Source organism: Coenobita brevimanus, chromosome 16, assembly GCF_032717465.1.
Source record: "Coenobita brevimanus isolate Jiangsu-jjx chromosome 16, ASM3271746v2, whole genome shotgun sequence".
Classification (NCBI taxonomy): domain Eukaryota; kingdom Metazoa; phylum Arthropoda; class Malacostraca; order Decapoda; family Coenobitidae; genus Coenobita; species Coenobita brevimanus.
In genome coordinates, this window is record NC_136969.1 from 2,518,092 (window position 1) to 2,531,881 (window position 13,790).

The 13,790-nt window shown below is 43.0% G+C and overlaps 1 protein-coding gene across 1 annotated transcript in view; it reads left to right on the top strand.

Moving 5' to 3' along the window:
- Nucleotides 1-13,790, top strand: part of LOC145390887 (uncharacterized) — a 41,681-nt gene that overhangs the window by 12,983 nt on the left and 14,908 nt on the right. Inside the window, exon 2 of the mRNA XM_080265627.1 lies at nt 4,955-5,068. Coding sequence (XP_080121753.1) covers nt 5,005-5,068 — 64 coding nt within the window. The 5' untranslated portion in view covers nt 4,955-5,004. The remainder of the gene's footprint in view (nt 1-4,954; nt 5,069-13,790) is intronic.

The window sequence follows — 13,790 nt, forward strand, 5'->3', positions numbered from 1 at the left end:
CGATTTAGGTTATCACATAAAAGTGTCTGTGACTTAGACTTCGTCCTGTAAACCTTTTTTCTAGCCTTACGATGGCAGCCAAGTATTCCTCTTTGTTACCACCTTTCTTCCATTCCCGGAAAACCCTTCTTTTCTCCTTAACTGCAGCTTCTACACCATCCCACCACCAACTCACTATATGTTTTGATGGGCATCTTGTCCAACTGCATGTTACATCAGTAACTCTCAAGATATTTGTCTTGAGGGCTCTGTACTGTTTGTTAACGTTTCTGTCCATGTCTCCCTGTTCAGCCACCACTCTTCCCATCTCGCTGTAGAAGGCATCCCGTACTGCATGGTTTGTCAACTTTCATATTTTCCTCCTAGGTGCATAGGGCCTCCCTTTCTTTACTTGCTCTTTAAGCACCGTGTCACACATCAATAACTTGTGTTGCTGCCTATGTTTCTCGCTCTGTATAACTTTAACCTCTAGGATATGCATTTCATTCGAACGAACTTCCTTGAGACCTGTATTTGGAGCCAGTTTTTCAGCTCTTACAGAAGTAAAAAGTTTTATGCCCAAGGTTTAGAGCTTGAATTACACACCTTATGCCGCAAACCAGAACATTTTAGACCAACTGGTTCATGAGCTACAAGCCGTCAAAGTTGAACAAAGTTACCCATCCAGGCGGGGCAACTCCTGTTTTCTATGCATTCCCACCCTATCCCACCCTCATTCCTCCCCTTCCATTACCTTCCTCACCCACTACCATCACCCCCCCTTCTCTTCCTCCCCTCCCCCCATACCCCACCCTTCAGAATTTTCCAGTTTTATTTTTATTTTTTTTCCCCCCCAACAACAGCATGCAAAATAATTATATCAGTGTTCCTTACTCACTCCCAACACCCCGCGCCCCCCCCCCCCGACACTTCTTCCCTCTCCACCTTCCCTCCCTCCTTCCCCTTCCCTCATAGCTGTGTAGCTGTCAAAATAAAAAAGAAATTGAGCCAAAGCATGCAAAACCTTTTTCTTGGTGTTACTCACACAGTCCACCATCCCCTCTCCCCTCACCCCTTCCCCACCCATCCCCTCCCCTCAGAGCTGTCAGATCAAGTACAGTAGGTACGCAATGTATGTGAGTTTATGGGCAGCAGAAGAGGTCGCGTACTAGGAATTCGCCTAATGTGAATACATAAACTTATACAAGGAAACTATCTAAGACATATTACCTAAGATGAAGTAAACCAACAAGATTATGGCTTTACTAAATCAATAAGGATATGGCTTAACTAAACCAACAAGAATGTGGCTGCTCACCTTAACCCAGTGGTTTCCAACCTTTTCTAATTCTCGCCCCCCCTCACTGAATGACACGTTCCCTGTGCCCCCCTTCCTCAAATACTGTATTTTACTGGCATAGTTGGCACATGTCAATAAATATCATAGATTCTTAATCTTTGAAATTGTTTATACTGTATATTCACATAACTAGATTTCTCATTCATAACTGAAATATTTTCTCCATATTTAGAAATTACTGAATTCCATCATAATTCATAGTTTTCAAATATAATTACCCTCTTTATCAAGCCTTCGCACCCGTCCAGGCAGTCATTTGTGTCCCCCTAGGGGGGCGCACCCCAAAGGTTGGAAATCACTGCCTTAACCCAAGAGGACAACAGGCTTGATGGACGTAAGAAAGGGATCCGAGGCAGGGTGAGGCACCTAGCTTACACCTCGTACACCACCCACCACACCACCTGACACACCACCTTCCTCACCACTCTCGTCACCAGCACTTCGTTCATAAACCCTTCAAAGTCTATTTCTGACACCTCATATACTGCATCATCCTCTTTATCCTCCCCAGGAAGTGGCTTCTCTGATGTTGAAGGGAGTGATTCCTCACTTTCTTGAGGCCGCAGGTAACGGGTGATGAGGGTTTGCTTCCTTCTGTTAACCTCCTGGTTGTTCCTGTCTGTGTAGTAGCGGAAGGTTCTGTCCAGTGAAATCATCGCTTCCTCCACTCGCAACAGACATTGTTTGATGTCCTTGAATTCTTCCTTGAATTTATCTAGGGCACACAGTACCCGGCTGATCCCCATCATCGACAAGTCTCCACTCTCCATCACTGATGTTTGGCGGAGCATAGGCAACCGTTGGTGCATCTTGGGGTGGCAATATTGTGTGCTCGGGGTAACCCCGGATTTGGGCCACTCTTTGCTGCCGTCTCACCTATTACGAGTTCAATTTGCAAACTATTAAAAAATACACTAAAATTCGATAAAAAATAGGTCCTTGTGTACTACGCGATTCACATACTGTGTACATGCGTACTGTGCATACCTACTGTAGCTGTAAGATTTTCAAGGGGAAAAAAAAATCTATAGAATGCAAAATAATGATAATGGTGTAAGAGAATGACAAACACACAAATACACAATTTATTATTACAGTATAAAAAACAACCATTATTAACATTTACATGAAACATTACAGTATATTCACGGAGGTATGGGACTTGTGTTTTCACACCTCCGACCCTAACTGTCCGACAGAATTAGGAGTAGTGGTACCTGCCCTTTTGATAGATGAGAGACTGAAACTCTACACCACAGAGAGTGTAACTTATCATACTCTTTGATAAACAAAGAGTACAAAGAAATACATCAAAAGGATAAGCATATGCAAAAAACCTTTGGCAGGTTGTGCATAATTGTGCCAGTAACACACTTTTCCCCCAAAAAAGCATGCAAAAAACATGGAAATTCATAAAAAAACATGAAAAAATACACATTCTATGTTTTGTGCATCAGTGTATGCAGTTACACAAACAATAATCTGGTATTGAATGAAAACATGTGACATGAAGAGTAACAATGACGTATAATACTCTAGGCAGGGGTGGGGGAAGAGGTAAGCAGACGGCATACTACAGGGGGTGGAGGGTGGAGGTGGGGTGGGGAGAGGCCTAGAGGGGTGTTACGGGGGTATAGAGGTGGGAGACAGACACCACAAGACAGAGGAAAGGTAGAGAGGGAGTACAGGGGTTTGGAGGGTGGGTAGGGGGGATATAACCCTCCCCAGGGAGACAGGGAAGGGAAGAAAGGGGGGGATCCACGATGTTGTGATGGAGGATAGTGGGGAAGGGGGAGGAAGGGAGCAGGAGGCAGTCAGAGGTGAGGGAGGGGGAGAGGAAGCAAAGGTATTGGGGTAGAGGAAGGTGGCGAGAGGGCGGTGGGGGAATCACCCCCCCCACCATGGGTACCAGATCCTCCCCCCTCCTTACTCAGGACTGAGTTCTCATTGGTTTGCATCAATATACGTCGCAATCAGGCCAGAGCCTAGTGTCTGCAGTTTTTAACAAAGGCTCATCTATTGATCATATTCAGCATCTAGCGAAATTCTGGAAACGGATCGATCGATCCTATTACTACTTTAGGGGTTAACATCTCTCACTAGCCTCCTATATGCCCTCTTGACCAGTAGATACTCTATCTGGCTGCTATTTCCTCCAGACTCATACATAATCAACCTACTGTCTCTTTTCCTATAATGTGTGTTGCACACAATCGTGTTCATTGCCTCCCCAAACTCGAGTATCCTTTCCTCTTCCCCATTTCTTGTACCGCATGCATATCCCCCATGTACTCCTTCATATTCTTGAGCTGCTTCAACTACATGAGCATTTAAATCCTCCCCTAATACTACATCATCCCCCATACTAGTGAGATGATCATCTATATAAGAGTTTCTTCTAAATAGAGCCAAGCTAACCTGTCTAGTCTGGCCTCCAGGATGCATGGGGATATTTCAAGGTAATTTTGAGACAATGAAGTGTGTCTTATACACTGCAAAATATGGTATTCCATGGTAGACTACTGCATTGCTGCTTACATAAAAACAGTTACTGGTAAGTAATGCCTTCTTGTTAGCTGATGTGAAGAAAGTTTAAACATTTATTCAGGGTTCAGTGACACCAGCCTATTAGGGTGGATGATGTATAGCCCATTTTGCAAGAACTTTTTGTGCTTTGTGCCCCCCTTTTCTAAGTGCTTGATCCTACCCCCTTTTTTTGGTTGGAAATAAGTTGAGGATGAGAATGATGATTTGCCATTCCCCCAGTTGTGTAGAAAAAGTTTTGAAGCTTTTTAGCACATTCCTGACTAATAATGAGAGCTGCCTGTGCATTTTTCATTGCTTACAAGAGTTGTCCAGTGAGCCTCATCATGTTCATCATTGTCGTCATTGTCGTCATCGTCATTTTCGTCGTCATCATCGTTGTCGTTTCCATCATCATCATAATCGTCGCGCTGATCGTCATCATCATCATCACTGTCATCATCATCATCATCGTCACTGTCATCATTATCATCATTGTCATCATCAGTCATCATAATCAGCTTCATCATCATCATCATAATCACCATGATCATTGTTGCCAGTTTATTGTCATAATCAGTCATTTTGGCCCCTTTTCCCACTTGAGGATATGGTGAGGTAAGATTAGGAACAAGGGTAGATAAAGTTTAAGAGTGGAAGAACTATCAGTAGTAAGCCAAATGAATTTGCTCACAGAACCATTCAGTATCATTGAAGCTTCCATCATCCTCACTGCACTTCACAGGCTTAACCATCTGCAGATATTTGAATATATTTTTTTGTATTATTTTGTGAAAGTTAAGTCTTTCAGTCCAATGATGTTGTTCATTTTAATCAGGTTGGTACTAGAGGATTTCAGATAGATCTCTTTTAGTAAAGGCATTAGTGAAAGCTTTATGTAGCTACTCCTGCTTGAAAAGTCTATTGTAAGGGACGAAAAAAAAAAATCATTGGATTGGAAGAGTTAACCCTCTTGTGGTTTGGTCAACTCTGCAATTGTATTCTGTTCAAGCTAATGCCAGATTATTTTATTCAGCTGAGAGTGGGTAGTAAGAGCCTCATTGTTGTAACATAAATTTATGTTGCCTCAAGGTGCAGTACCATCAAGTGTGAGACCTAAAGGTGGAGTGAGACACCTGTTGATGTGGGCAGTGATGAAGTTTTGTGTCACCTTTCCACCAGCACTGCTTCTGCCACACCTTCATGGTTAGTACAGTCTGAATTTGTCACCTTCCTGCCCATCTTCATTTCTTTCATGCTTCCCTCTTGCCTCATATCTATCCATTCAGCACTGCTTCATGATGTGTCCATACTGTAGTTAGTACACACCTCCCATTCCTGGCTACATGTATGTTTACCTGACCTCTCTTCTCTCTCTCTTGCCTTACCATTTTTCTGCCTTGTCTTCCTCTTGCCTGACTTTCTCTGCCCCACATGCAGCATGATACATAAATGATGTTGGACACCCATTGTTGTGACCAGTAATGAGCAGATCTTGAATTGGCTCTCTTTTATCTTGTTTTTGTTTTCTCTTTTTTGGAGGGAACATTCTTACAAGCTTCTGGCCTGTGGTTTCCTCTTCCATGCATAAAAAAGTAAAAAAATAAAAAAAAATAAAAAAAACGAAGCATGTGTTTCCCACCAGTACTACTTCCACATAGTCTAGGGTAATATAGTGTTGCTTTGCTTCTTCTTCATTCATCTCTTACTTAACTTGCCTTACCTTACTGATGCCTGTCTCATTTTCTTCTCATTTCTCTCACACCTTGATAACAGTTCATCCATTTTCACTTGGCAGAGACTTTCATCTGTTTGCAGCTTATTTCCACGGGACTTACATATTTTCCATGACAGTACAGTTATAACTCACTATACGATAGGGTTACGTCAAGTGAAAACCTGTCGCATGATGATTTATTGTATAGTGAGGTCAATATAACATAGGTTCATTGGGGTTAGGGAGGGTGCCTTTCCGTGATACCTAAAGTGTAAAAAACCGTACCCTCTTAGACTTGCCTTTGGCACCCCTCAGTAGCACCATGCTTTCTGCTAAGGATAGCATGCTTGTCAGACACAATTTCCTAGTCACAGGTTTCAGTATTTCACACAAAAAAGTTATCACTTCACTTAATATTACAAGTGTTCCCTACGTTTCAGCAAGTGGGTTGGCAGGGGGTTTTGTCTCTCCCTGTAAAAAATTGAAAGACAGACGGCCACTCCTGATGGGATTATGGCATCTGGCTATAGATAGATAGATAATTTGTTAAGCACTTGCACTGTTATTCGGCGATAGCAGTGGTGTTTCAGTGACACAAAATGGAACCAAAGGCAGACATTTACAGTGAATGTAAACACTGGGCATCCATCTTGGCTCTGACACCTGATTGTTGGCCTGTGTGTATCACTGCATCCAAACGAGATGCTCGGAGGCAGCCATCAAAAATATCATTCTGACGAAATCGTAATCAGTTTATTTACTTTATTCTGCAAAAACCTATAACATATTAATTATTTTTCTAGCGATTTGTCACATAGCGGATAGTTGTGTAATGAGACCAGACTATATGTTAAGTACTTGCACTGTTATTTGGCAGTAACAGTGGTCTTTCACTGGGCAGCCATGTCGGGCTCAGACAGCTGACCATCCATTTTTGTGCATCACTGCGTTTGTGTGAGCTTTTCGGAGGTGACCGTTGCAGTAATCCCTGTATTATCCAGACTCCTACTTTCTGGACTCCCCACTAAAGCGGATATCACACGGGGACCCGTGAACAATTTGTGCAGCACAAAACGGACGTCCAAACTGAGCTTGGACGTCCATACCCTATCACACGGTGGACGTCGACGGCCACCTTCTTCTTCTTTATGGAGTTCACCCCACGCAACTGGGAGGTCACTTCCAACTCCCTAGCAGACGACGTGTTTATCAGCAACAACAATGGACATGAACCAGATCGTGACTTTTGCAATGGGTGCTGCAGTCCTAACCCTGCAGGATGAGCAAGAAGCCTCTGCAAGAAGACAAAGGAGGGGGAGAAGGAGGGCATTGTGGATGAGAGAATGGCTCCCACGGAGTGAAGAAAGCAGCCAGTATAGAAATCTGCACAGTAGTGCTTTCTTCCCGAGTATGTCTTTCGAACGTGCGCGGGCCTCTCTTGGAAACAATCAGTCCACATTCCATCAATATTTACCACATTTCAGTATATATGAAAAGTTTCTATGACAAACAGAAATATTTAAAGTACAAAGTTTACTGACGGTTTTGAATTAATCATAATATATCACCTCAACTGACTACAGAGTTCAAGATAGCAAAGGACACAAACTATGTGTAAACTCCATAGAGAAGAAGGAGATCACCAAGTCGTGGACGTCCACAAATGGGTCAGGCGGCCTTCCACTCGTGGACGTCCATGACCCTCCTGCAGGGGCAAGTTTGGACGTCCACGGCCAGTTTGGACGTCCACGAGTCTCCCGTGTGATAGCCCCTTTACTGTACATTGTGGGCCTGGACCTTCGGAACCCAAAAATGGCCAAAAAATAGAAAAACTCCCCCCAAAATCCGAATTTTTTCCCACCTGTAATTTAAAATTGCCACTCAGCGCCGCGCAGCGCAGAACAGCTGTTTACACCACAGCCCTTTCACCCCTTCCTTCCTCCCCCTTCCCCCCCTCCCCCCTCCCCAGTCAGGTTTGCCGTTTGGTATTTTTCATTACCAAATGTGGGCCAATTTGGTATTGAAAAGTTCATTTGGTAGTGAATCAGCATGATCCATTACCAAACAGATTTTTCACATGTATGAAGATATAGAGAATGGAGATGGTGGACTGTCCGCTCTCTTTGACTAATCTGCTGGCATACATAGCGCAAAAATAAACGTGCCACCGATTATAAGGAGAGTGAGTATTTCCATTTGTACGTATAATTAGTGAAGAATAAATGCTTCCTTAAAGAATTTGGTAATGAAAAGTTAAATTTGGTAATGAAAATTGAGGAGTTTGGTAATGTGGCCGAGCTCAGATCTGGCAACCCTGTCCCCAGTTACCGCCTAACCATCGCCGAGGGTGGATGTTTATTGCAGTGGATGCCGCACATGCACGTTTTTGTGAATAAACAGTGAATAAACTGCAGTACCTCGTCACTAGACCACATGGGAATTTACAGTGTTGTGCAGTGTTAGGAAATTAGAATTCAGAGTGCAAAGGATTAAGTGTGGACTGCAAAGTGGCGGTTGAAACTGGCGTGGCACAATTAAGAAAAGAATGTGCAGTGTTAAACAGTTATGACTCACAGTGCAAAGAATTAAGTGTAGCACAACACTGGATTACTGTACGTGCTTCAGAGCATTTTCACAACTACCAAAGCCTAAGAGGAGGCAGCCACAGATGTGCTGTAAGTACCCTGTACACTTTTAAATATTTTCCATAACCACTTCTAATTCCTCATTCTCTGGTTCCTTTTCATTTATTTCATGCTTTATGTCCATTATTGGTGTGAATAAGGTCTTAAATGGGTTTAACCCGCCCCGTCCCGACGACGTATGGGTACGTCACCACGATTTGCATTTGCCAGTCCCGGCGACGTACCAGTACGTCGTGCAATTGCAAGGTCGCTAATTTGCACAATTTTCAATTTTCGCACGTGATTTTTCGTATGTATACACGGGACACCTTCCTCTATTCCTGTACAAGATACCAAGCAGGGACAATGCCTTACACTGCATAACCTCCCCCCTCCCCCCCTCACGACATTGTCTAGGCAAAGGACCTGTTACCAGTGACCTGGCTAGTAAAGTTATTCAGGGCCAGAGTGATTCCCCAATCGATGACAATGTGGAGGACAATGTTTACATAGCATTAGAAGAAGAAACAGCCAGAAATAATGATCAGGTAGTGTGGCAAAACTAGGTCAGGTATGGTGATTAGTTAGTGAGTGAAACAATGCTTATAATGCCTTTATTACTGCTTGAAAACCAATATACTGTCATACTACATATACATTCGTACCAAGTAAATAAATAAGTACCGTTTATGAGTGGATAAAATAGTTACTCTCCCATAGAACTCGTTTTCTTTGGTGCCAGCATGTTAGAAAACCCACTCAGGTAAGGAGGAACTCCTACCTGGATTGGGCACTTTAAACCTCAGGTGAGCGATTTCTCTATGAATTTTCGATGTTTCTCACCAAAAGCGAAGGTTTTAGCCAAAAAAAAAAATTTCGAAAATACCTCGGGACTGGGGGATGTCGGAGGTGCGGAAAGCCTCGGGACGTGACGGGTTAAATAGGTGCTATGCATGTCCAGTAGGGAGTTATTTAGGTGGCTTTCAAAATTAGGCTGGGTTAGAGTCCTTAAGTACTAGTCCAGCAGACAGGGGCCCACTATCCGGACGGACCCACTTTCCGGACATGCCTTTGGCTCCATTATGTCAGATAGTGGAGGGATTACTGTACTGTATTGTTTTAGCAAAATCGCGACCAATTTTTTATCATTATTCCAAAAAAAGGCATAACTTTTATTATCATTGTAATGATTTAGCACGGAACAAACATTCATATGATGAGACTTGACTGTACAAAGTTCAGCAATATCCAATCATACACAGTGCAGACAAACATCACATCCCACAAGGCAACAGAAGACAATTCAATCGTAACTTTACACCAGAGATTGTCTACCTCATAAGACAACACGACAGACAAACGCAACTCAGCTGTCCCACACACACAAGACATGATCACTAGGCTGCAAGAAAAACAGTGAGAATGACAAAATTTGTACATAGAAAGTGGAAAACTGGAAGACCTTTGTAACAATACTTATTCACTCCACAAACACCTCTTGGCACTACAAAACATTTAACATCATTAAATCACAAACATGCACTTCCCAAGACCCAGGCTGCCATCACCTTCAACACCCAACACATCCCTTCCTACAAAGAATAAGTAAACGTACTGTACTCGCAGACCACTACACAGACGTAAGTCACTGAACGCCAACATGCACTGACTCTGAAAAACAACCCTATCAACATATACAGTTCTTTCCAGTTAATTGCAGTGCAACCCCCTGCACTCCAGAACAAGGAACTTGACATGCACAGAGCCAGATGGCATCAGCAACCTACGCCTGCAAAATTTTGAATCACAAGGTATCCAGGCCCTCACAAACATCAGCAACTACTCCTTTGCACAGTATAACATTCCCAGCATTGGAAACATGGAATAACCATCACTATACTTAAACCAAAGACCCAACATTCCCTTCTTTGTACAGACCCATAACACTACTTAGCACACCATCCATATAATTGAATGCCTCATTTTCAAGAAAGGCACTCCCCATGTCTCCTATGCTTCTTCAGAGCACTGCACTACACAAGTACCTTACTGACTAATCTCACACAATGACCATCGAACAGCATCATCTCATGACACTCACTTAGCATGCACTTCTTAGAGCAGTAAATTTGAGTAAAGCCTCCAGTGCTATCTCCCAACGCAAACTAATCACCAAGATATACAACACAAAAATGGAGAACAACACCAAATGCTGGCCTGCCAATTATTTATCTTTTAGACAGGCGCAAGTACATTCTAAGGCAAGTCATCATGAAACAAAATTTCCCTGATGGAGTTCCCCAGGCTTCCATTCTCTCAGTCACACTTTTCCCGCACCCCAGCCACCCACATATATGGCCTCACATGCAGGTGACATCACCATAACAACCAAACATCACGTTGGAAACAGCATGCACACTGCAACAGCACTACCTCAGTACACTGCAGACATAGTGTGAAGACAACAGGCTGAAGATCACCCCAGTCAAATCCTTTACCACCACACTTATCACCAGCAGTAAGCATGAACACAGGTACCCCCCCTTATTACACTTAACAATGTATGTGTGCCACACACACCTGCCAAGACCTCTGGAGTGACATATGACACTGGACTCATCTTCAGAGACCATGTAAAAGACATCAAGAGGCAGTGCAGCCTGACTCAGTGCACTCAGGGCAACTACACAGCCAGACTTTGGGCAGCAAAAAGAAACTCTTTCCTTTCTTTGCAAACAATACATTAGAGCATTGATTTCCTATGTCCCCCTGGAATGGGCTCTCATCCTGTCTAATACCTGCTACAGCTTCATGCAAATCTTACAGAACAATGCTGTACGCATCATTACTGGCTGCATCAGAACCATCCCCACAGCCCACTTACATTCTGAAACTAAAGTCCTCCATGTTAGAGACTATCGTGATATGAGGGGCACACATTTCTATCCAGCAGCTTGTTCCAATGTAGAACATATCCCGTCATAACATGACAGACACCCACAATGCACCTAGGCACATAAAACAGTCATCACATAAACATTATCAAACCCTTTACAACAGTATCCCACCTCCAGAAATTCCAGCACTAGGGTGTGAAAGCTGCAGTTTAGGAGAATAGAAGGCTTTTCTGGGAATGGAAAAGGATCAGGAACAGAGAGTGATACTTGACTGCTAAGCACAGGGCTACAAAGGAGATATATAGGCAGGCAGAATCTGAGTCTCAGAGACTTTTACTGGGTAACTTAAATAACATTGGAAGGAAGAATATGGTATTTAAGGTGGCAAATCAGATGAAGAGGGAAAACAGGAATATTATAGGTGAGCAGTGTGTGAAGAATGATGAAGGAAAGGTAGTGGTGGACAGTGAGGATATTAAAGGTATCTGTAGAGAGCATTATAACCAGTTGCTGAATGAGGAGTTTGGCTGGAACAAGGAAAGTTTGGAGTTAATAGATCCAGTGTTTGGCCCTTGGCTTTTGACTGATGCTGCTACTGTGAGCAGGGCAATAGGTATGATGCAGCTGGGACTGGTGGCATGTGTGCCTTCATTGACTTCTGAAATGCTGAAGGCCTTGGGAGATACAGGAATGGGTTTACTCACTGATTTGATAAATACGACTATTTATGAGTGCGTTGTCTCAGTTGACAGGCTGAGGAGTGTGACAGTAAATGTGTACAAAGGGAAAGGTTATGCCATGGAAAGAGGAGAATATAGGGACATAAAACTTTAGGACCAGGTAGTGACAGTAACCGAGGGAATCATAGAAGGTATGATTAGGGATAGAGTAATATTGCTGAGATGCAGTTTGGCTTTATAACGGGCAGAGAGAGACCACTGATGCCATGTTCACTGTCCGACTGCATCAGGAAAAATATGTAGGAAAGAAAAAGAAACTGTATTTTGTTTTTCTTGATTTGGAGAAGGCCTTTGATTAGGGAGGTGGTGAAGTGGACCATGAGAAAGCTTGGGATCAAGAAGTGGCTGTTTAGAGTGGTTATGGCTATGTACATGGGTGCCCACACTGAGATGAGAGTGAGTGGAAATTCGAGTGATGAGTTTTCCATGAATGTTGGCGTGCATGAGGAGTCATTCTTGAGCCCCTTATTGTTTGTCATGGTGCTTGAAACTCTCTCACATTACTTCATAAATGGACTCCCATGGGAGATATTGTATGCTGATAACTTGGTGTTGATTGCAGAGAATTAAAGGGAGCAGAGGAAAGATGTAGGAAGTGGAGAGATGGAATGGGGCACAAGGGTTTGAGAGTAAATGTGGACAAAACAAAAGTGATGATTTGTAGAGCTGGTGGTGTTACTGTCAAAGCAGAGGGAGAGTGGCCGAATGGCCATGTGTGGTTTGCCACAATAAGAGTGTGAAAAGTAACTCTATCTTGTGCCGTATTTGTGATAAGTGGGTGCATAAGAGATGTAGTGGTATTAGAGACTGGGAGTTAATGCTGATTTCATGTGTGCAGTGTGTCGGGCAGAACGTGTAGAGATTGTCAGGCATGAAGGGATTGATCTTACTGTGAGTCTCTGAGTGTGTATGGAAGAGCTTTCATATTTGGGGAATATGTTATGTGCTGGAGGTGGGGTTGGAGCTAGCTCTGTGGCTAGGGTGAGGAGTGGTTGGAGGAGCTGTTGTGTACTGACATTGAGAGGACTTTCTCTACGTGCTAAGGGATATTTGTATGCGGCATGTGTTAGGAGTGTAATGCTGTATGGTAGTCCGTAGCAGTAAAGAAAGAGAATATTCTTAGGCTCAAATGTACAGAAATGACAATGATTAGATAAATGTGTAGTGCATCCTTGAGTGTAAGGCATGGGGGGCTAGAATTACAATTGAAGCATTGAGTGGAAGGATGGAACCGGAGTGTATTGGTGCTGTGATGAGGGGTAGATTGAGATGGTTTGGGCATGTGGAAAGGATGGAGGATGACAACTGGGTGCAGAAGGTGAGTAGTGTGAATGTTTGGGGTAAGGTTGTAAAAGGTAGACCGAGAAAAATCTGGGAGAAGGTCATAGAGTATGACCTCAGGGATAAAGGACTAAACAGGGAGGCCGCCAGAGATCGAGCTGCATGGAGAACTGCCATTAGGCAACTTGGCTGATGCATGCACATAGCATGTTGGAGCCTTTTGACGATACAGTATGAATGGAGTTCTACACAGCACACGCCACACTAAGACAAACATTCACACAGTATTCAAATGTTTGGAATCCTATTTTCACTTCACAAGCCTAACCATGTGTACATATATTTTTGGTACTCTTTCTTAGATGAAGCGTCTGAGGCCACAAGGGCGACCACACTGAAAGTGAGTTTTGAGATCTGGCACTTTAAATTTAATACTTCTGCACTGCCTTATAATGTGTATGAAAAGTATGCATATGTGGTATCATTTGATTTGTATGAGCAAGGTGAATAATTTCCTGAAAAAATAAAAAAAAAGGTATATTTATGCATATTTTTGTCTCCAAATTCATTGCATAGCAATGCCTCAAATTTGCAGTGTGCAGAAAATATTGCAATATCACAATGTTACTGCTTGCAGATGAAAGTTACGTGTTTTGAACACACTGATAC